This window comes from Gorilla gorilla, chromosome 19, assembly GCF_029281585.2.
Source record: "Gorilla gorilla gorilla isolate KB3781 chromosome 19, NHGRI_mGorGor1-v2.1_pri, whole genome shotgun sequence".
NCBI classification, from domain to species: domain Eukaryota; kingdom Metazoa; phylum Chordata; class Mammalia; order Primates; family Hominidae; genus Gorilla; species Gorilla gorilla.
The window spans coordinates 85046517-85068440 of NC_073243.2; the positions used below are offsets into that span (position 1 = coordinate 85046517).

The following is a 21924-nucleotide window of genomic DNA, read 5'->3' on the forward strand; positions in this document are numbered from 1 at the left end:
ACTATCATTTGCATGTACTTCCGTTGTGCATTGTAAAATCCTATTGAATGACAAAACAGAGACAACTGAACTGGTTCCATGTACTGGGAGTGAGGTAAAACCTGAGACCAAGTACATAAGTTTTTAGCCATTCCACCACTGAGATGACACCCAATAACTTTTTTCCAAAGGCCCAAATACTCTCTTTGAAGCAGTATCTATGACTCAGCAATAATTGTTTTATAAAATTTAGCAGAAAATAAATGAAGCAAGCATCTTCATGTACTATATTAAATTGTTAAAATTATGATCAGACCCATTTACTTAATAGATCCCTTAAGTTCAGCATAATTCTTAAACAATAGATTAAATAGTATGTCCTTTAATAAACAATTCAAACGAATCATACAATTTAGGTTAATGTATGTTCACCCAATAATTTAAAAATTGCCAATACTGGCAGGGTGTGGCGGCTCACGCCTGTAGTCCTAGCACTTTGGGAGGCCGAGGCGGGCGGATCACGAGGTCATGAGATCGAGACCATCCTGGCTAACACGGTGAAACCCTGTCTCTACTAAAAATACAAAAAAAAATTAGCCGCGCGTGGTGGCGGGCGCCTGTAGTTCCAGCTACTCGGGAGGCTGAGGCAGGAGAATGACGGAAACCTGGAAGGCGGAGCTTGCAGTGAGCCGAGATCGCGCCACTGCACTGCAGCCTGGGCGACTGAGTGAGACTCAGTCTCAAAAAAAGAAAAGAAAAACAACAACAACAACAAAAAAATGCCAGTACTTCATAATGTTTCAAAACCTAAATGTCTATTACTTATGTTTGCCAAAGCCAGCACCAAACTGTGAATTTATTTAAGATTTACAGTGGGAGCTGTAATTTCCCAATTCACTTGATCAAAAGGGAGTTCATAATAAGATAAGATGCCTTAATAAGATACCTAGAAAAATGAGGACTACACCAGAGGCTGATTAGCCTGTTAATTGTCTTTCATTGCTTTTCCTGTTTCTGTTCTTATTCTAATCACTTCATCCCATAGCCTAAAACTGCTATATAAAACCTAGCCTGTGGAGCTACAGCATAGGATTCATTTAAGAGTTTGTTAAAAATGCACAATCTCAGCTCCCACCCCAGACCTACTGAATCAAACTCTGTTTTTAACAGGATTCGTATGTGATTCACCTAAATGTTAATGTTTGAGAAGCACTCACTTTCTGATATGGCTCAATTAAAGACTGCAACAGAAATCTCAAAAAGATGTAAAGAATTAACTAGTACGGCATAACATGGTCTGATGTAACTGAAGGACTTTCATATAATCTTTTCAAAAATTTATCTTTTAAGGATATGTTAGATTTCTATTGCTGCCACAAAAATACTATAAATGTATTATTATCTTATAGATAGGTCTGAACTTTTGTAGATCAGAAGTTCAGTATGTGTCTCACTGGGCTAGAGTCAAGGTGGGCGGTGTGAACAGGGCCATATTTCTTTCCGTATATTCTAGGCAGGGAATTGCTTCCTTGATCATTCAGGTTGTGAACGGATTTCAAGTCCTTGCAGTTGTGTGGGGAAGGCCCCTGTTTCCTTGCTGGATGTCAGCTTAAGGACCATTCCTAGTTTTTAGAGGCTGCCTATGTTCATTTTTTATTGGTTTGTGGCTCCATTCCTTCAGCTTTAAAGCCAGCAACAATGGGTCAAGTACTTCTTAGTCTTCAAATCTCTTTTTTTCTTCTGTTTCATCTCTCTAAACCAATTTTCTGCCTTCCCATTTCACTTTGTTTGTTTGTTTGTTTGTTTGTTTTTGAGATGGAGTCTCACTCTGTCACCCAGGCTGGAGTGCAGTGGTGCCATCTCGGCTCACTGCAACCTCTGCCTCCTGGGTTCAAGTGATTCTCCTGCCTCAGCCTCCCGAGTAGCTGGGATTACAGGTGTCTGCCACCATGCCTGGCTAGTTTTTGTATTTTTAGTAGAGACGGGGTTTCACCATGTTTGTCAGGCTAGTCTCGACCTCCTGACTTCAGATAATCCACTCCCCTCGGCCTCCAAAATTTTGGGATTACAGGCGTGAGCCACCGCACCTGGTCGTCCCATTCCACTTTTAAGGGCTCATAGGATTAAACTAGACACACCTTGATAATCAGGGATAATTCCCTGTTTCAGTGTTTTTAACCTTAATCACATCTGCAAAATTACTTTTGCTGTGTAAAACAACATCTTCACAGGTTCTGGGGATTAGGGTATAGACCTCTTAGGGAGAGGAGATATTATTTTGCCAACTGCAGAGTCTTATCTTTAATAAGATACAAAGCTTACAATGACCTCTTCCACATACAGCCCTGAAGAGAAAGTCACAGAACTCTGTGGTGATATAACATTTCATTTTGATTTGAAATAAGTTGGAGGGATAGAGTAGAGAAAGACCTTGATTCAGCTGGATATTCCTTGAATAAAAAAACATTCAAGAGCACTGTATTTTATAATAGCCTTCTCGATATTCACTTATAGAGGACTCTGGACACAGTTATGTATTTTTTAACATACTTTTGATTTATTCATTACTATTGACTCAGTCAAGTTTAACATTACTGTTTAAAGTGTCTCAAGCACTGCAGTAGGCCTATGATAGGATAAGTGAACCAAGTGATACTTAAGAACTCACTTTAACAGCTGCCATCCAGATTCATGTGTATAAATAACAGTTCTAAAGTACACATAGGATAATATAGTAAGTAGAAAGAGTCAAATATATGAAATTGCTCAAATAACAATTCTATAAAATAAAAATTCAAGAAAGTTGTTAGCATTTTGCATTTCATGTCTTTGTCAGATCATTGTGGAAATTACCTATAACTTTAAGAAAGAGTAGAACTAATAACCTTAGAAGAATGCCTGGATTTATGAGTCTGTCTTCTGCCAGGTACTCTGTTGATCGGCATACTGATATGGACCGTATTTTCGGCATTCACTCAGAAAATGGTTCTATTTTCACTTTGAAAGCCCTTGACCGGGAATCATCTCCTTGGCATAACATCACTGTTACAGCCACAGAAATAAGTAAGTTGGAGCTACATCTACCTGAAGACACTGTCTTTCATCAAAGTGGTAAAATAATAGCACCAGCTAGACTCATTTTCTTGAGTGGTATGATTGTATCCTTAGCAAGATCTTAGAGAAATGGCTTAGAATATCAACACATTTTTAAATTATTTTTAAGGATTATCAAATCATTCATTTCAAATTTGATTTTCTTTTACACCTTATATAGGAGAGAAATATAATTTAACCTCATAAAAATAATCTAAGAAAATTATCTATTACAAATAATACTTCATTTTCAATTATGTTTTCCTCAATTTTATTGTGCTTTTCTTTTGGACCATGTAAGAGAGCTGAGATATTCATCAGCAGCCCAATTGAGAAAGTGAACACCACAAAAAGGATCTGTTGCTAAGCTACAAATGGGTGAGTGGTTTCACTGCTTCTGTGTAAATGAGACTGAAATCTTACACGTGTTCTCATTGCAGATAACCCAAAACAAAGTAGCCACATCCCTGTCTTCATCAGAATTCTAGATATAAATGACCATGCTCCGGAATTTGCCATGTATTATGAAACATTTGTTTGTGAAAATGCAAAACCTGGGCAGGTAAATAAAATCATTAAAAACTTAAAAGAATATATTTTCTCATTACAAAGTCAAATGACATTACATCACTTTATTTGCAGGATTTCTTTTGTGCAGGCTTCTTGTCAATACTTCTTGTCCACCATTTATCCTTAACAAAGAACTCACAGTGATTTTTAAAAAAGGTGATTTAAAAATGTTTTTATAATGGAATCAATAATATAGTAGGGAATATTATAACATATGTTTTAATTTATATACTAGTTTTATAGTGAATATCACATATGTAGAAGCTGTTACCTGCATTCATAATTATGCTTATGCTGAGTTATCTTCACTAATAGAATGAAAATATATCATTAAATAAAACCTGAAGTATGAAAATGAAATTGTTTCATGTTATTATAAAGGTAATCATAATCATTGTTTTCTTGATTACATTTTGCCACTTTTAATAGTTTCAGATTTTGATATGAGTGATATTTTGTAAGTTTTAAAGTTTCATATCATTGAAATGAAGTAGATTTGTTTGTAAAAGAATTATGAAGTCTTCTTACAAAGTAATTCTTTCAAATGTGTATAAAGTAATTTTAAATAAATGCAGAATATGCTCATTTTTGACAAAAAATGTAGTATTTTTCAATAACAGTAACTGCATAAATTTTACCAAAAGTAATTTAACCATGTAATTAACTACTTTAAAGATAAAATAGGTAGATGTTAAGAATCATCTTTAATTCTGTCGTGTCTCTTTAAGGTAGAAAATAAACTGAAATACAGTTTTTCTTCTATTCCAGTAGAGAATATTATAAACTGAATGTTTGTAGCCCTCCTCCAAATTCAAATCTTGAAAATGTAACCCTAGTGTCATTGTATTTGGAGATGGTGTTTCAAAGAAGTGATTAAGATGAAGTGAAGTTATAAGGGGATAGAGCCTGATCTGATGGAATTAGCATACAAAGAAAAGATAACAGAGAGCTCATGCTCTCTCTTTCTCCCTGTCCCTGAATTCGTGGGCCAAGGAAAAGCCATATGAGAGCACTCAGGGAGAAGGTAGCTATTAATATTTGCAAGCCCTCACCAGAAGCCAACCATGCTAGCCTCTAGATCTCCACCTTACATTCTCCAGAACTATGAGAAAATGCATTTCTGTAGTTTAAGCCATTGAGTGTGTGGGATTGTTATGGCAGCCCAGCTGACTAAGACAGAGATACGCAGCACATTCCACCTACATATACAAAAATGCAAATGAGATTTTTATTTGTAATAACATGGAATTTTCACATAGCTATTTGGATAAAAATGTGCTTTTCTTTTTCATTTTGCAACATATAATGGGCATCTCAGTTTAGTAAATGATTTTTTTGAATTTGATTCTTAATTTTCATAACATAGTTACATATTACTTATTCAATTATTACCTTCTCAATGGAAATTTGGTTTATCCACAAAATGTTACCCTAGCAGTACCCCAGTCATACTATAATGAACACTGTAGTACATTTTGCTTGCTTACCACCTGGTACTCTTTCTTTTGATATAATTCTCAAAGTAGGAAAAATTAAATTGTATCTATAAATATTAATAACTATTCCCAAATACTTCTCCAAATCTGTCGTAAACTAGGTGATATTCCCACCAAATACATATGATTGCATATATATTTGGCAACTCTAGATTTTAAATGTCTGCCAATATGTAAATTTCTCATAACACTTTTAGTGTGAATTCTTTTAAAATCATTAAGGCCAAACATTTTTTTTTCATAAAAACGTGGACTTAAAAATAATTTACAGCTGTATTAGTTTCCAAGGGCTGCCATGACAAATTACCACAAACAGAATGACTTAAAACACAGAATTTTATTTCTCATAGTTTTGGAGGCTGGAAGTATAAAATTAACATGCAACAGGGCTATCTATGCTCTCTCTAAAGGTTCTAGGAGACTATCCTCCCTTGGCACTTTCTAGCTTCATGTGCTTGCCAGCCATCCTTGACATCCTTTGGCTTGTGGACGCCAATTACTCCAATCTCTGTCTCCATCATTTCATGGCATTCTTCCTGTATCTGTTTCTGTGTCCAAATTTGCTTCTTCTTATGAGGACTCCAGTCATCGAATTAGAGTCCTCCTTAATTTAGAATGATCTTATTTTAACTTGATTTTATCTGCAAACAGCCTATATCCAAATAAGCCACATTCACAGGTACTGGGATTTAGGACTTAAACAGATATTTTGGGGGAACACAAGTCAACCTACAATCACATATAAATATTCTTTACTCACTTATCTATCAGTATGCTTGTCTTTTACTGATTCATGTGTGTTATTGATATATTATATGCTAATATTTTATAAAAATTAAGTATAATTGATATTAACTAATTATAATTATTTAATATATATTACCCTAATTGAATTTAACAAAGTTAAAAATAAAATAGATTTTAAGTATATGTATATCCTCATAAAATATACTTATACAAAGCCCATCTAATAATTTCAAGACTTCAAATGTCATATATAACTAAAAGACCAACTTTTTATGATTTAAATTATTACTAAAAGTTAGATTTGTTATTGCTATGTAGGAACAGAAGGTTGAGCAAAAATATTAGATCCTATATAATTATTTTCTTATATTCCAATTTTCTAAGGAGAAAAGTTTATTAAAAATTGTGCACTTTCAAAAGCACTTTATTAAAAATACAGTTACATATCACGCTGTCAAAATGATGTAATTATCGTTAATATAAAATTAAAGTGAAAATAGCACTGACTAGTGAGTATGTAGGTTAGTATAGTTATAAAAGGTATACAGTCAAACAATGGAAAGCTTAAACTATTGTGAATTTCAATAACTTTTCGCCACACAGTGTTAGACTATGAGACCTGTCTATTTTTGTAGAAGAGAACGTTAAAAGTCAGAGTAATTAAATGGCTGTGATTTCAAATCACACAGATGGGAGGCACCCCAATGTGTAGCTCAGTGCTTTTTCCACTATAAAATGCTCAGTGAAATTTTTCTGCCCAACCCATAGTTGGCTGTTCCATATTCCATTAGGACACACTTCTTATTTACTTACACTAGCTCAGCCAAGAGGTGCTCTAATTTTGAAACTTCAACATTGATTTTACAAAATCTTAAAAGCATTTCTTTGTATATCTGTCTTTGCAAATACTGTTAAAGGAAAAGCAAACAATTTAAATAAAATAGTTTAATTATAGTAATGGTGTCCATAGCTTCAAAATCATTTTCTTTCTGATAGTACATGACAAATTTATTTATTTTAAAAATATATCAATAATATTGTTAATATATAGGAGTGATTGTGCTAAGCATTGGTGTTTTTAAAAATGCATCTTCTGTGTACTCATCCTTTGAAGAATTATTGTCTAGTGGAAGTAACAGATTGCTCATCAATTAATAATACAATGGACTGTGCCTTTCAACAATATCAAAAGAGGATAGGTATTGGAGGGATTGAATTTTTCTTTAAGCTGGCCAGGTATAAGACAATAATGCATTAAGATACCTTGCAAACCATTGCTTAATGGATGTCTTCCACTCTTAACTAAATAAGTCATGTAAGACAAAACTGTAAAAAATAAGACATTGGCATAATTTTCTGAAAATGGCATTTATTTTGTTTTCTTGCTTTGTTTTCGTGATGTATTTAAAGCACAAATACATGGATTTAAGATATCTTGTAATAACAAGAAAATTGCCTTAGGCTTAATTAATTAATTTTGGTTTCAGTTGATTCAGACTGTCAGTGTCATGGATAAGGATGACCCTCCCCGAGGTCACAAATTCTTTTTTGAACCAGTGCCAGAATTTACTCTCAATCCGAATTTCACCATTGTAGATAATAAAGGTATAAGAAAATTTCTAAAACTAAAAATTATGAAACTTTAAGATACACAGTTAAAAACACATACGAAAGTTTTTGTTTTTTTACATGTTTTCTCCCCCAGATAATACAGCAGGAATCATGACTCGGAAAGATGGCTACAGTCGCAACAAAATGAGCACCTACTTATTGCCGATTTTAATCTTCGACAACGATTATCCAATTCAAAGCAGCACTGGTACACTCACTATTCGTGTGTGTGCCTGCGATAATCAAGGAAACATGCAATCCTGCACCGCAGAAGCCCTGATCCTATCAGCCGGCCTGAGCACGGGAGCTCTCGTTGCGATTCTACTCTGTGTCCTCATACTGCTTAGTAAGCTCTGCCCCTCTGAATGATCCTTTAACTCACAAAAATCTCTCCCTCACTGTCTGAGCATGGTGCACTGAATAACAATTTCCTCTATAGATAAAGATAGAGCATTTTCACTTTTTATTAAAATTCTTCTTTCAATTAGGAAAAAATAAGCGTTTTTGTGTGAGGGGATAGGCCCAGCTTTCCAGAGACCAAAAAGAAACATCTAACAAATGCTATACACATGCGTATTTAAAAATATATATTTTATAGCATTAGCTATTATATGTTTGACTATGTTCACTGTTCTAAGGACATTTGATTTCATTGATTTCATCTTTGCATCAACTGTATAAGGTAAATACTTTTCTTCTAGAGAAAGGCTACATAATTTACTCAGTCACTCATTTAGAAAAAGCTTTAGCTAGTATTCAAACACAGATTACTCTACCATAGAGTTCTCCTTTCTATTATTCCCAAACCAAAGACTACTTTGCCCTTACAGTTACTAACTGTTAACAGTTACTAACATATTCTGAATTATCTATATCAGATGTCTAACATGCAAATTCGTTAAAGTTGTCACAGTAATTAGACATTTTCCCCTATATAACTTGTTGTGCATTGGTGTGACATAACAAATTAAAAAGTTAAAATTCTGTTTTAAAAAATATCACTATGTCGCTGTGGTCATACCTAGCCCTGCAATATTTTCTAAATAAAGTCATGTTCCAACAGCGAATGTTTTATTTGAGCATGCACTAACAGGACAATGATTTAATTCAATTAAACAGTTGTTCCACTGGAAAACATTCCCAAAAAAATTGTTTCTATCAAATATTCAGCCCAAATGCTTATGCTTAGGGCAGGAGAGCTAGCCAAATTTATGTTCTAATGCTCGTATGTGCTGGCTCCTTTTCTCTGCAAATCCTTTCAAGCTATCTGGATGAAATCCCTTTGGCCAGATATCCTTGCAGGACTTCAGTAGGGGATTGATGAAAGTGAGGGAAAAATATTTGTCTCAGTTAAGATGTTCCAACTATTTTGAAAAACATTTTCTCAGTGTGGTTTAGAACAAACACACTGCTACCATCACCATCAGCAGTTTCAATCCCCACCTACTGCTAGAGAGTTCAACTCCTCTGTAAAATATTTTTGTATTCCTATGGAGATAAAAATTTGGCTTAGCCTTTTAGCTAAGTGCTACTGATTTCATATTGTTTTATTCGCTCAGGAAGTTCCACTTTCCTAATTTAGAACAACATGTAAATACGTTTATCGTTAGATCATTTTTAAAATTTCTATATTAATGTAATGTGCATACACACAAAGACAGTCACGCACACATAGGGAACTGAAAGCATCCCCCCAAATCAGTTTAGATATTTTAACATTGTCAAATTAATTTGATACTATTTTTTTCTATGCAGAAATCCTAGAAGGTTTCCTCTTCTGTTCTGCAGTCAGCCACCGTTGTTCCTTGAGCAATATGGAAAGCACTAATTTCTTATTTTTCACTTTCCCAGCTCATTGCCTAAATGTGGAGTAATTTTTTATTATTGTAGTTAAAATTGCTTCTAATTTAGAAATTTATATTTGCAAAGTTATTAAAGCACTTTATTGTTATTTTGAGTCTTTATGGTAATAGCTGGATGTAGTTAATGCATTTCTATAGTTAAGAGAGTTCGCTTTTCATAAGATAGTGACATAGCACTGACAATAATATTTTAAATGTACTTTTGTACATTTTGAAGAAATGTAGCTCTTAGTTTATATCTATTTTATAAGGCAAGATGGAAGATTAAAATCTAGGGCAGGGCTTTTTAAACTTTTTGGTTGTAGGGACACTTTTGGCAGCCTGATGAAAAGAATGGATCTAGCCAGAATGATGATTTAAATGTATTAGAGTAAAACATGTAAGACAAAAAGGAAATACACTTACACAAATGAAACAAAAAACACAAAGAAAACCGTGCTTGCTTATCAAATCATGCATGCTGGGTTCTGGAGCAAGTCTAACTATGGTTTGATTTATCTGTCAAACTGTAATGCAATATGAAATATCTGTCACACACACCGCCACTATCACCATAGTTTATGCCAATAATCCTATTGAAAAAAATGCTAAATTTGAGTTACAGATGGATGGAAATAATGATGTACTTTTTTTTCATTTCTTATCCTATTCTTCCTGAATTCTGTTCACGTGCCCCAGATTAATAACCTCAATCTAAGAAATGATCGGATAATTTTAATACGGTAGAAAAGGAAAAGCTCAGAACAGATTCTCAGGACCATTTGTGGGAATTAGTACATTTTTATTAGCTGAGAAACCCTTAATACAATTTGACTACACAATTGTTATTTTACTGATTGAAAAGTGGAGAACTTATAAATTTATTTAATATTAAATTTAGAAAGAAATCTCTTTTTCTAGTGCATGGCTCAAATTTGATAGATGTCAGATCCATGTTGGACTTAATTAATCTTATGTCCACCTTTTAAAACAAGAGTGCGGAGGTCTCATTTTTATTGCAGTTTTTTTTTATGTATATCTCTAAGATGATCCTGAATATAGCTCAGCTTCCAAAGCCCATTCTGTGAAGGCTAACTACAGATACTTCTAATTATCTTTCGTAAAATCTTACTTTCAGTTAGGAAGAGCCGAGAAAAGTCTGCTGGCCAATGTGAAAATAACACTGGACAGGGCTTTAGTGTAGTTATAGGGGCCTCATGGGCCATGTTGAAGTGTAGTCTCAATGACAATGAGTATGCTTTGTTTAATCTCAATGTAAAAATTGAGAAAAAGAATAATAGCTTCTTCAGCCAACATTTTCTTATTTTCTGTGAAGCATAAATAATACTGACAAACAGTTAAGAACCCTAAAGTAAAGGAAATCTAGTTTGTATTTTTCCCTGGTAATGCTGAAGTGTGTTTTGAAGATATTTTCTTGATTTTATTCTCACCTTTCTTATATGTAAAGTTATGGGCTTGTGCAATCTTTAATGGAAAATTTATATTTTAAAAATCGTGTTTGCTTCTTTTAAAATGAATCTTATTAATTGCAACATGCATTTATTAGAAAAAGGTTCATCTTCCAGTACACATAATTTGAATTCCAGTATTATAATGAGAAATAAGAAAATATATTATATGAGGGGAAGTTCACAGTTAACTTTGTAACATAGACATGTAAACAATAAAAATAATACAGCAAATAGAGGGAATACAATTAACGTTTCATTCCAAAAGCTTAAATCGGACCTTGTATGTCAAGGAAGTCCTCATTAACAAGATACAGTCTGAGGTGTTTTGCAAAATAAGTTAAAGATGAGTTTGAGTTTGAGTTTTATATTGTAACTTTTAAAGTTATATTTCAGCTTTCTAAGCCTCCTATAAAATTAGACCAGTAAAGGAATTTAGTTAAACCTATGAGATACGGGAAGTGGTAAAATCAGTGACTCATACATATTCATGTATGTGTGTATGTACACTCATAATATATAAATATAATGCACATACAAGTATATATGTATCTATATATGAGTAATGTTTTGCATATATTCCCTTGAATCATTAAGAAATGATACTTGTGCCAAAGTGAAAGGAATGATCAATATCACCATGAGTAGAGCTTTAGCGTTTTTGTATTTGAAATGAGTGCACATTTGGAAAGACTGCTGAGGTGTCAGGCAATTGCAGTTGGATAAATATAATAGTTGTACTTGAATAAAGCCAGAAGTTCATAGGAGAGTATGTCTTGACAGTAAATTAAAGGCATGGTAATATCTGCTCCTTTATCAATACAGTGCATCCAGTCATTGCCTAGAGGAACTCTGTATTTGTACAGGGTAGTTAATTCTTTTTATTCGATCAATCTTAATATCTCCTGCACCAAACACATTTCACACTCAGAAGTGTACTCTATTTTATCCTGACTCATGAAATCTCACTATTTTCCCATTTCTTATTAATAGTTTTAGTCGTGTTGTTTGCTGCATTGAAGAGGCAAAGAAAAAAGGAACCTCTGATAATTTCAAAAGACGATGTCCGGGACAACATTGTGACCTACAACGATGAAGGCGGCGGGGAAGAAGATACCCAAGCTTTTGACATTGGCACATTAAGGAATCCAGAGGCAAGAGAAGACAGTAAACTTAGACGGGATGTAATGCCTGAAACTATTTTTCAGATAAGGAGGACTGTGCCTCTGTGGGAAAATATTGATGTACAAGATTTTATCCATCGAAGATTAAAAGAAAACGACGCAGACCCAAGTGCACCTCCATATGATTCGCTGGCAACGTATGCCTATGAAGGGAATGATTCCATAGCAGATTCGCTCAGTTCTTTGGAATCTCTCACAGCTGATTGTAACCAAGATTATGATTACCTCAGTGACTGGGGGCCTCGTTTCAAAAAACTTGCCGATATGTATGGGGGTGATGATAGTGACCGAGACTAAGAGGATTGTTTGACTTAATCAATATTAGTGGAAGTACTGTCTATGTTATTAGATTGAGTGGCCTGCATTCTCTTCCTGGGAGGAAATCTTTCAAAAATTGAAATTACAAACAATACGTAGGTGTTGTCAAGTAGGGATTTGCTTAATCAGTAAGTCTTTGTGAATGAATACGAATGATACAGATTTTTAAAAAAGTAATAACCAGTTCACCCTCTTTGCCTAACAGTCTCAGAAGGAAAATATATCACATCAATAATCAATAAAAATAAGTAAAAGGCTTTTTGTGCCTTTTCTTAGGTATAATAATTTATAAATGTTTTCTTAACTGACTTTCAGTCACCTTTACAATTAAACTAAATATTGTGCAACCGCTTTGTAAATTAATATGAAGAAGATATATCCCTAATGAAATAGGAATGACTATTACTGCCATATTTATTTAGTTGAAGAATGTCTTTGTGTTAATTCATTCATATTTTTATAAATGTATATTTATATTTTTGTATTTTTATGAAATAAACTAGTATTTATAAAACACATTTCATTTTATTTAATTCCTAGAGGCAGATCTGATCTCATTTATAACAAAAATGTTTTACACCTTTAAATGTAAAACATGATTCACTCAGGGAATAAGCAGTTCAGAAACTACTGCATGGATTTGGACCTACAATGTAGTGAAACTATAAAATAGCTTTGGTACAAATTGTTATTTTTCCGTTTCATCACTTAAATATTGACTAATGTTTATAGAACCACTGATGTCTAACCATCAATAGAGTATGAGACACATTTGGAATATAAAATATTATATATATATACATATATATAGTTGTGGATAATAAACTTTAAGTTTTTATTGCAAGTCTTTACTATGGATCAACTAGTGGATTGTATTTGAGAGTAAATGAAGTGTGTATCAGTAATGTTATGTAGATATAGAAAAAATCTAAATCAACCTTCTCTAAAATGAGAAATCACAGTTCTAATTTTTTTTTTCTTCATGATGAGACAATTAATGGAATATGTGCTCAGGGGTGGGTAACATGTTTAAAATGTGTATTGAAGACTAGAGAGCTTGTTTTTAAATTTATTATTTTATTGAGGAAATTCCAAGTCATTATATTTGAGAAAATTTTGAAAGAGCTAAGGAAAAGTAGAGAAAAGAAACCTAAAAGAATGTAATGGTTAACTAATGATTGCGATTGTCCAGAAAATAGAATATAGGCACCTCAAAGCATGGGAGAGAAGAAGAGATGGGAATCGTAAACAATCATCATCTGCAAATATTTGAAAGACTGCCATGTGTAATCTGGCTCTGATATGGCCTACAGTGTAAAATTTAAACCAAGATAGGGGAACTTCACAGAGAGATTGCATGTTATCTATTTTCTGTGCCAAGAATTAACCTTTTATTCCTCTTTAATTATTCATCCTTTAGGCAGCAGATGCCATGCTCATGGTGATTCCTAGGTGGAATTCATATAGGAGAAATTTAACTTTGTCTAGTCTGTTACCAAAAGATTTTACCGAGCAAATACAAAATTATAAACATGTACTTATTTGTTGTTATATCACTATGTTGTAAAGTTTTTGTAGACCAGGACTAACTCAAGAACTTTATCTTCAGTAGCTAACACACATTAAAGATTGAATTTAATGCTAAGAAAAAAAACATACTGGACTATTAAGAATTACTTGAAATGTTTCTCAGGACACAATCACCCAGGAAACAGAAAGATTTTTAGTTTCAGTTTTAATTTAGATAATTTTAGTTTTATCTTAGAAAGGAATTAGTTCCCCCATTGCCAAAACTCATCCATCATAGATCAGACAAATACTCGAATAGGATATGTAGAGTGGCTTGAGGTGATTAAAAATAAGTTAGGCATCGAGCAAGGCCTCTTATGATCACTTTATTCTGTAATCACTACAAGGTTAAATAACAATAAGTAAATCAGCTCTAAGAAGACCTATACTGACTGTACATGTAATGGCTGTTTAAAAAAAGAAGACATTATGTGGCAGGAGAGATGAGGAAATTCGTAGTTACATAGCTTGCCTGGGCTTACCATGCTTGAAATACTAAGAACACTGCAACAAACCAAGCTACCTACAAGCTGTAGATCTCTGATTGATATGAGAGAGTCATATTGTCATTAGACAGAATGAGACATTAAATATTTTAACTTGCGAAATATTATTTGGCTGTCTTTTTTTGAGAAATAATGAAGTCAGTTTCAAAGTTCTCACTTTTCTTGATCTGTGAAATGACTGCCCTATGGTAGTCTTTGTAAGAAGGACAGAGCTACAAGAATTAATATTAACTGGTATGTGATTGTTTTTATATACCTGACTTAAAAGCAATGAATCAGAGGATCTGATTGAATGAAGGAAATTAACAGATCTGTGTAACACTAACACTTTCTATACTTTTCCAGTAATCTATGAAATGTCCATAATAGGAAAAATGCATTCAGGAGCCAGATGGACCAGATTTTATTATTTCCTTACTAGCAAACTAAATGAATCGTTGAAATTCTTCAGAAAAACAGACATCATAATATTCACCCTGTTGAATTTGGAATTTATTTTACTAGATACACACAACATTCTCAGTAAGATTTGTTTCTGTTACTTTATTCTCATGAACTATGGGGTTGTTAAAATTTGAAGATAATTTATTCTTAATGTGTACTTACCAAACTAAATTAATTAGCTCTGATTATGTCAAACTAAAATAGAATTAAATTAAAATAAATTGAGTAACCATTATCCCAAATATAATTAAACTTAATTTCATTGTTTTATTTAGAAAGTTCAATAATTTTTAGGATATGTCTATATTTATATCTGAATTTCTTTCAGTATGAATAACCTGTCTACACTGTTTGCATTTTAATACACAGCGGAGATATTATTCCATTCAATTTTGCTGTCAGGCACATTGAATCAATTTCAATGACTTAAATACCAAATTTAGTAAAGAAAATAAAATGGAATTAACAATAAAAGCAAGCAAACAAACAAGAAAAAAGTAATAATACCTCACCTTAGTCAGTGGCGGATATTGATCATTCCTTTCAGTTTGGCACAAGTATCATAATTAGCCTCCAGGATTCTTTATTCTGTTGATTGCTCTTTAACTTCACCCAGTCTTCTTTATTGGTTCTTTCTCTTCTTTTCTTGCTCTCTATTTTAGAGTTGTCCAGGCTTTTTTCTTTTCTAGTTAAATTCAGGTCCTCGGTATTCTTAGCAATTTTCCATGTTACTATACACGTCTATATCTATACCTGTATCTAAGATATAGATTGAAATTTTCTGATTTTATGCCTCCCACTTTCACCTCTATCTAATAATCCAAACATATATCCAACTATTCTAAATTTCTGCTGGAATAAACATGTCAAAAGTAACATGTCCAAATTTTAGCTACTAATTTTCACTCCTGTCGTTTCTCAACTTGCCCCATCTCAGTTAATGTCAGCTCTATCCTTCGAATTGTCCAGGCCATAAACCAAGCAGTCAATCTTCATTTATTTCATTCTGTTATCTTCCATATCTAATACTGTAGAAAATCCTACTAGTGATACCTTCAGAATTTAACTGATATACAATGTCTTTTCATCATATCTCCTGCTACAATGCTGGTCTAACACCCATACTTGGATTATTGCAGTGTTCTTCTAAGTGTTTCTTCTCACTAGCTTCCGCTCCTGCCATCTATTGTCAACCAAATACAGAGCAGGTATGCTTCTTTTTTTAACTAGCTAAGTTTGGACATCTCAGTTCTCTTTTCAGAACTTACCAATTGTTCATTTGCATTGAGACGCAGTCCTCACAGTGGCCTCTAAGGACCTGTCAGATCAGATTCCCAGTGTTTCTCTGATAAATTATTCTCATTTCTTTCACTCATTTCAATTAGATTATTCTGGGCTCCTTGTTTTTCCTCAAAACTGGCAAGCATTTTTTTCCATTCGGCTGGCTAATTACTTTCTTTGGAATAATCTTTCCCCGGATATCCACAAAGTTAACTTCATAACTACCTTCAAGAACACTTTTAAATGTGACTGTCTTAGTGAGAACTACATTGAACAGTCTATTTAAAATCACCATCCTCCACAGCCATTTCTCCTTTCTCTATTTTTAAAAATAAATGTTTGCCACAGCACATAGCACCAGTCAACTTGATAGAGAATTTGTTTATCCTTTAACTTTGTGTCTGTCTACTTCTACTAGAATGCTTGATCTCTCTGGACAACAATTTTTATATATTTTATTCATTAAAGTATCTCACGTGCCCAGATTGTTGTCTCATAACTTGTTGGCATGCTGCAAATACTTGCCCAATGTTGAATAAAATGCTCAATATTTGTATATGAGCATTTTTTAAATTTTGTAGAATATTATAAATACATGGGAAATGAAAAATAAAATGTGGCTGGGAGTGGTGGCTCATGCCTCATGCCTGTAATCCCAGCACTTTGGGAGACTGAGGTGGCAGGATTGCTGAGGTCAGGAGTTCGAGACCAGCCTGGGCAACACAGGGGGAAACTCATTTTACAGAATTTTTTTAAAAAAATTAGCTAGGTGGAGTTGTGCATGCCTGTAGTCCTAGTTAATTGGAAGGCTGAGTCAGGAGGATGGTTTGAGCCCAGTAGTTCAAGGCTGCAGCAAGTTATAATCACACCACTGCACTCCAGCCTAGGCAACAGAGCAAGACCCTGTCTCAAACATAAATAAATAAATAAATAAATAAATAAATAAATAAATAAATGTGAAAAAAAAGGGAAAATTATACTCAAATTTGCAACAATGTACCTGCCTTCAACACAATATTGAATATACTCTAGACTGTTAAATTGAAAGATAGTTTGCTAAATTCTGGTTGATCACAATTAAATCACTATTCGAAAGAATCTTTTCAAAATTTCTGAAAAACTTGAATAATTTTTCAAGTTAAAAAATAAAAACCTGACGCAACTAAAATTGTATTTAATAATCTTGGTTTCTAAAAGATAACGGTAAAGGAATTTTACTACATTTCAGACCGTCAATTCTAAATGTCAGAATCAAAACACAAGCTCACACAGAGAAGGAATAAAAATATGTACACTTCTCTTCTGCAATTGTAATTAACTTTATGATGGCCTAGTTATTGGGCAGCTTTTAGCCCGCTATTATCTTGTACTCGGGTCATGGAATATAGTTTCTGGCAAACTGAACAGTTAAGCTCTAAGAAAATGTTGCCTTACTTAAATATGATTAATTTTTTTTCCAAATTTCAATAAAAATATTGGCACTCTTTTTTTAGAATAAATGCACTTATATAATAGTTTATAATGCTGTAGAAATATCAGCTACTTCAATCTTTATGGTGAAAATAGCAGCCAGGCACAGTGGCTCATGCCTGTAATCCCAGAACTTTGGGAGGCAGAGGCAAGCAGATCACCTGAGGCCAGGAGTTCAAGACCAGCCTGGCTAACATGGTAAAACCCCATTTCTACTAAAAATACAAAAAATTAGCCAGGCTTAGTGTCACGCACCTGTAATTCCAGCTCCTTGGGAGGTTGAGGTCGGAGAATTGCTTGAACCCCAGAGGCGGGGGGTTGCAGTGAGCCAAGATCGTGTCATTGCACTCTAGCTTGGGCACTAAGAGCAAAACTCCATCTCAAAAAAAAAAAAAAAAAAAAAAAACACTGACAATAGCAACCCAGAGACATTGAACCTCATCTGACCTGTAGTCAGTGTTTTGTTTTGTTTTGTTTGTTTTGGAAAATATATTGCTAGCTCATATTGTGTTTAAAACTGTAACAAGTTACCACACTATTGACCGCATTTAAAAATCAAGATATTTTACCTATAAATTATTTTCTGTAGATTTTCTAAAATAATACAACAGTTAAGTTAATTGAAGCATTTATTCATTATATTTATGTCCCACTAAGGTAATTTTATAACTTGCCACTTCATGCCTATGACAGTTTTCTTTTAGATGTTTTAACATTCTTATTATTTATGAACAGATAAGTACAAAACTCTTGAGAGTAATAATTTTTCAATGATATATAGCTATATTTCACAAATAAGAGGCTTATCTTTCTATTATATTTAATTTTAGTGTAATCAAAAATATATATGTTATGGTGTATGCTATTCCATGACATTTTTGGCTTGGTTTTCTATGTTTCCTTATTACTAATTCTGCCCCAGACTCTATGGCAGTTGTCTAAATTTCAGCTTCAGACACAAACAAGTAGGGAATCGATTTTAGATTCTTGAGGAAATCTCTCCTGCAGTTTGCTGAACTGCTTCAGTCTGGACAGACCAGTTCCTCACTCTACCTGTGCTGAGCCCTCATTCTGGTGTTTCATTCTACCAGCAACTGGGGATGGCCTTGATCTCCCCTGAAGAGCTAGAGTTCCGAGTCCCATATCCCACAGCAATCACATTCTGTTTGTTTTCCTTGCTCTGTCTCCTCCCAAGTATAAGATAATTTGGACTACACATCTCCCAAATGATGTTATTGTTTATTTTTGTCTAATATTGTAGCTTTGTTATACTTTAAAAATATTCCTGGTAATCAATTGTGCTTTTTGCTCTGGCTGTATTGGGCACTTTGGAGTTGTGCTAGAAGGAAGGATGTATTTTAACTCCTTGGTCATCAGAAATCTCTCTTACGGATACTTACACGCTGTTTTATTAAATTATATTATCTGCTGCTCCTTGCAGGTATTGAGCATTTAAGTTGGTAACTTCTATTATGTAACATTAGCTACAATTTTTTAAATGTTATAAATGCTGTTAATAAATACCTTATTTTTGATTTTTGATGATTTTAAGTCCAGTACGTAATCCTTATTCATATTAGCAAATAAGAAATTCATATGTAGAAAATTACAAGAAAAATATCTTTTCAGGTGATTATGTTCTTGAGATGAATGTAAGTATTCAGATTTTTTTATTTGTCTTCACATTCATTCAATACTACTTTTCAGTGCATTGTATTCTAGATTCATTTAATGCCTTTCATATATTAGAAATTTATTATGCACACATTCATTTAATAGCCAATTATAACATGACCCAGAACAGCATTTATATGGCAGCAAATGAAGCCAGGCAAGTATACAATTCCTATATATTTACTTGAATTAAGAGTTCTAATTATCAGAGCATGTCACATTTATAACCACTTTATAATTTAACTTCTTAAGAATGCTTCAGTTTTATGACATGGTAGTTTCAAACATTTTTTTTCATAGAAAATACATTAGAGCCTTTTTTATTAAATATAGGATTATTATACTTATAAAAGTAATGATTTTAATCAAAAGTATTCTTGATGCTTCAAATTTTAATTTATTTTCTTCAGGATGCTATGTCTAAAAAACTCCATGGATAGAGTCTTATGTAAGTGAACAATTAATTGATTTATTAATTTTATAAATTCTTTTTAAATACTAGCATTATGCAAAGCCATGCAAGAAATTTAAAATAGTATAATGCGCACCTCTTATTTTCTTAAGATTTTGGAATTCAGTTCAATAAACACAATTAACTAAAATATAAAGTGGTATGTGATAAGGGCTTAGAAATAACAGAAATTAACAAAATGTGTTTTTGGCTTCACATTTTTAGGAGTTTTCAAGTCACATTATATTGTTTAAAAATTGTTGAATGAAGATTACTATATCCAGTAAAAATCAGTCAAAGGTACCTTTGAATAACATATGTAAGACACTCTCTGGTTGATTAAACTCAGCCAATTTTGCTACTAAAATTTAATGTCACGGTTTGTTAACAAGGAGTCTGACTCAATTTTTTGATGTTTGACTGCTGATAGCTTTCGAGCCTCATCCTTCCCTTTTCCCCTTGATCCCCGCTTCTGGACGAGCTGGCAAGAAAGCGCTGGTGTTCCCTCCTTTGGTGCAGGCAAGAAATTCAAATCTCATAAATCCTCGCTACATGAGCAAGATCTCACCAGCTTGTACAATAAAAACCTAGGCAAGTCTCTTTCCTTCCTCTCTCTAGCCATTTAGGATCTTCCTGAGAGTCCTTCCTGCGAGTCCTTCCTGCTCTCCCCAGAGACCTCAATTACATAAATGATCAACCTTTCCATAACCTCTTGATGTGTGGGGGGCATCGTTAGTGTCAATGTCCATACCAAACTGTAAGTGAAGGTCCATCAGCCTTTGCAAAGTTACCGATGTCTAATATGGTCATTTGATTAGGCTAACTGCAACTTAATACACACAGAACTCTGATAAACATTTAAAGATAAATATTTTGCATTGCCTTTTTATCCCCATCTTCACAATACTTTAAAGATAATATCTTCTAAAGATTTTCTTATAAAGAAATGGCTCAAAATTTTATTGTATTTATTTGTTAAATACTATATATTAGTATAGAATGTATTTGTGATTTTAACTGTAGGGTGATTTATATTGGATTATTGAAAGACTAAAGAGTTTCGTAAATAGAGGCATAGAATAACAACATGTATTAACATATGTGAAGCCCAGTGAACATGAATTGAATACTTGATAAATGCCAGGCATTGTACTAATCATTTTACAGGGATTACTCATTGAATTCTCAAAAGTCTTTCACTTGGTTATAATTGTTATCTCCACTCTATGTAATAGGAAACTGAAACCTATATAACATCACAAGTTGGTAAAATGTGGAGGAAAGTTTTAAATTCAGACAATCTGACTCAGTAGACTTTCCTTTTAATCAGTATATTATTCCAGATCAGCATCATTGTATAAAACTCAGAGGATGGTGGCATTGAGCTGGGAACTGTCTAATCAAATTATTTTTCTCAGATAATATAATATTATATTCAATTTGCTGAGAGAGAAGAAAAAATAATGAATGGTCTAATAAGAGTTTGGAGTTTTGAAAAAACAAAAAATATGACATTTTTCTTGTAAAGAAAGGATCTGAAATTATACAAACAAGTTCTTGATAAGGGTAATATCTGAAACTGATGCCATTAAAAGTCTAATAATAAATAGCCAAAGCTAACTTAAAACTGCAGTATATTAAAGCAATGTCCCCTGCCGTAGTATAAAGCAAGCAGTTTAGTATAGTACCTACAATGAAGATTTACTGTGTACTTATATTATATTCATTACCATTCTTGAAAGGCTGAAAATAAGGATAGGCTAGGTGGAAAAATGAGAAATGTCATTAAAGAACAATATAATAATATCTGCCTTATAGAAAATATCCAAATTTTTAAGAAATAATTTTTAGTAACTATAAAATCAACGTCCAAAAAAATCATAACAGTAAAGCTAAAATGCAGCACATCAGAAAATTTCTGTCAATTATCCCTCTCAAAGGGAAAAAATAGTCTCTGATTGGAGAAATTCTCACAGAATTTTGTATAATATTATTTGACTGTGGATACATCATGTGGTGTGTTTGTAGGGTTAGATATAAGTCCACTTTTCATTGAAAGCTGAAGTGTCTGAGACTTCTGCAAAAACAAACACTAATAGATAAATTTGTATTCACACCTTGAAGACAGATAGGAAGTACCGTGACAAATAGAGATTTGAGATCAGGAGTGAGACCATATGTCTGACATATCCCTATGATGCTTTAAAACTGTGAAAGACCA

The 21924-nt window shown here is 33.2% G+C and overlaps 1 protein-coding gene and 1 long non-coding RNA gene across 2 annotated transcripts in view; one reads left to right on the forward strand and one right to left on the reverse strand.

Moving 5' to 3' along the window:
• The window catches only part of CDH9 (cadherin 9), a 159141-nt gene extending 146073 nt beyond the window's left edge, over window positions 1–13068 (forward strand). Inside the window, exons 8-12 of the mRNA XM_004059005.5 lie at window positions 2906–3042; window positions 3513–3634; window positions 7373–7490; window positions 7591–7842; window positions 11800–13068. Of these exons, the coding sequence (XP_004059053.1) occupies window positions 2906–3042; window positions 3513–3634; window positions 7373–7490; window positions 7591–7842; window positions 11800–12287 (1117 nt within the window). The 3' untranslated portion in view covers window positions 12288–13068. The remainder of the gene's footprint in view (window positions 1–2905; window positions 3043–3512; window positions 3635–7372; window positions 7491–7590; window positions 7843–11799) is intronic.
• The window catches only part of LOC129527882 (uncharacterized), a 99814-nt gene extending 83790 nt beyond the window's left edge, over window positions 1–16024 (reverse strand). The window contains exon 1 of the long non-coding RNA XR_008672975.2: window positions 15340–16024. This is a non-coding gene — a long non-coding RNA (uncharacterized lncRNA). The remainder of the gene's footprint in view (window positions 1–15339) is intronic.
• Window positions 16025–21924: the final 5900 nt, after the last annotated feature.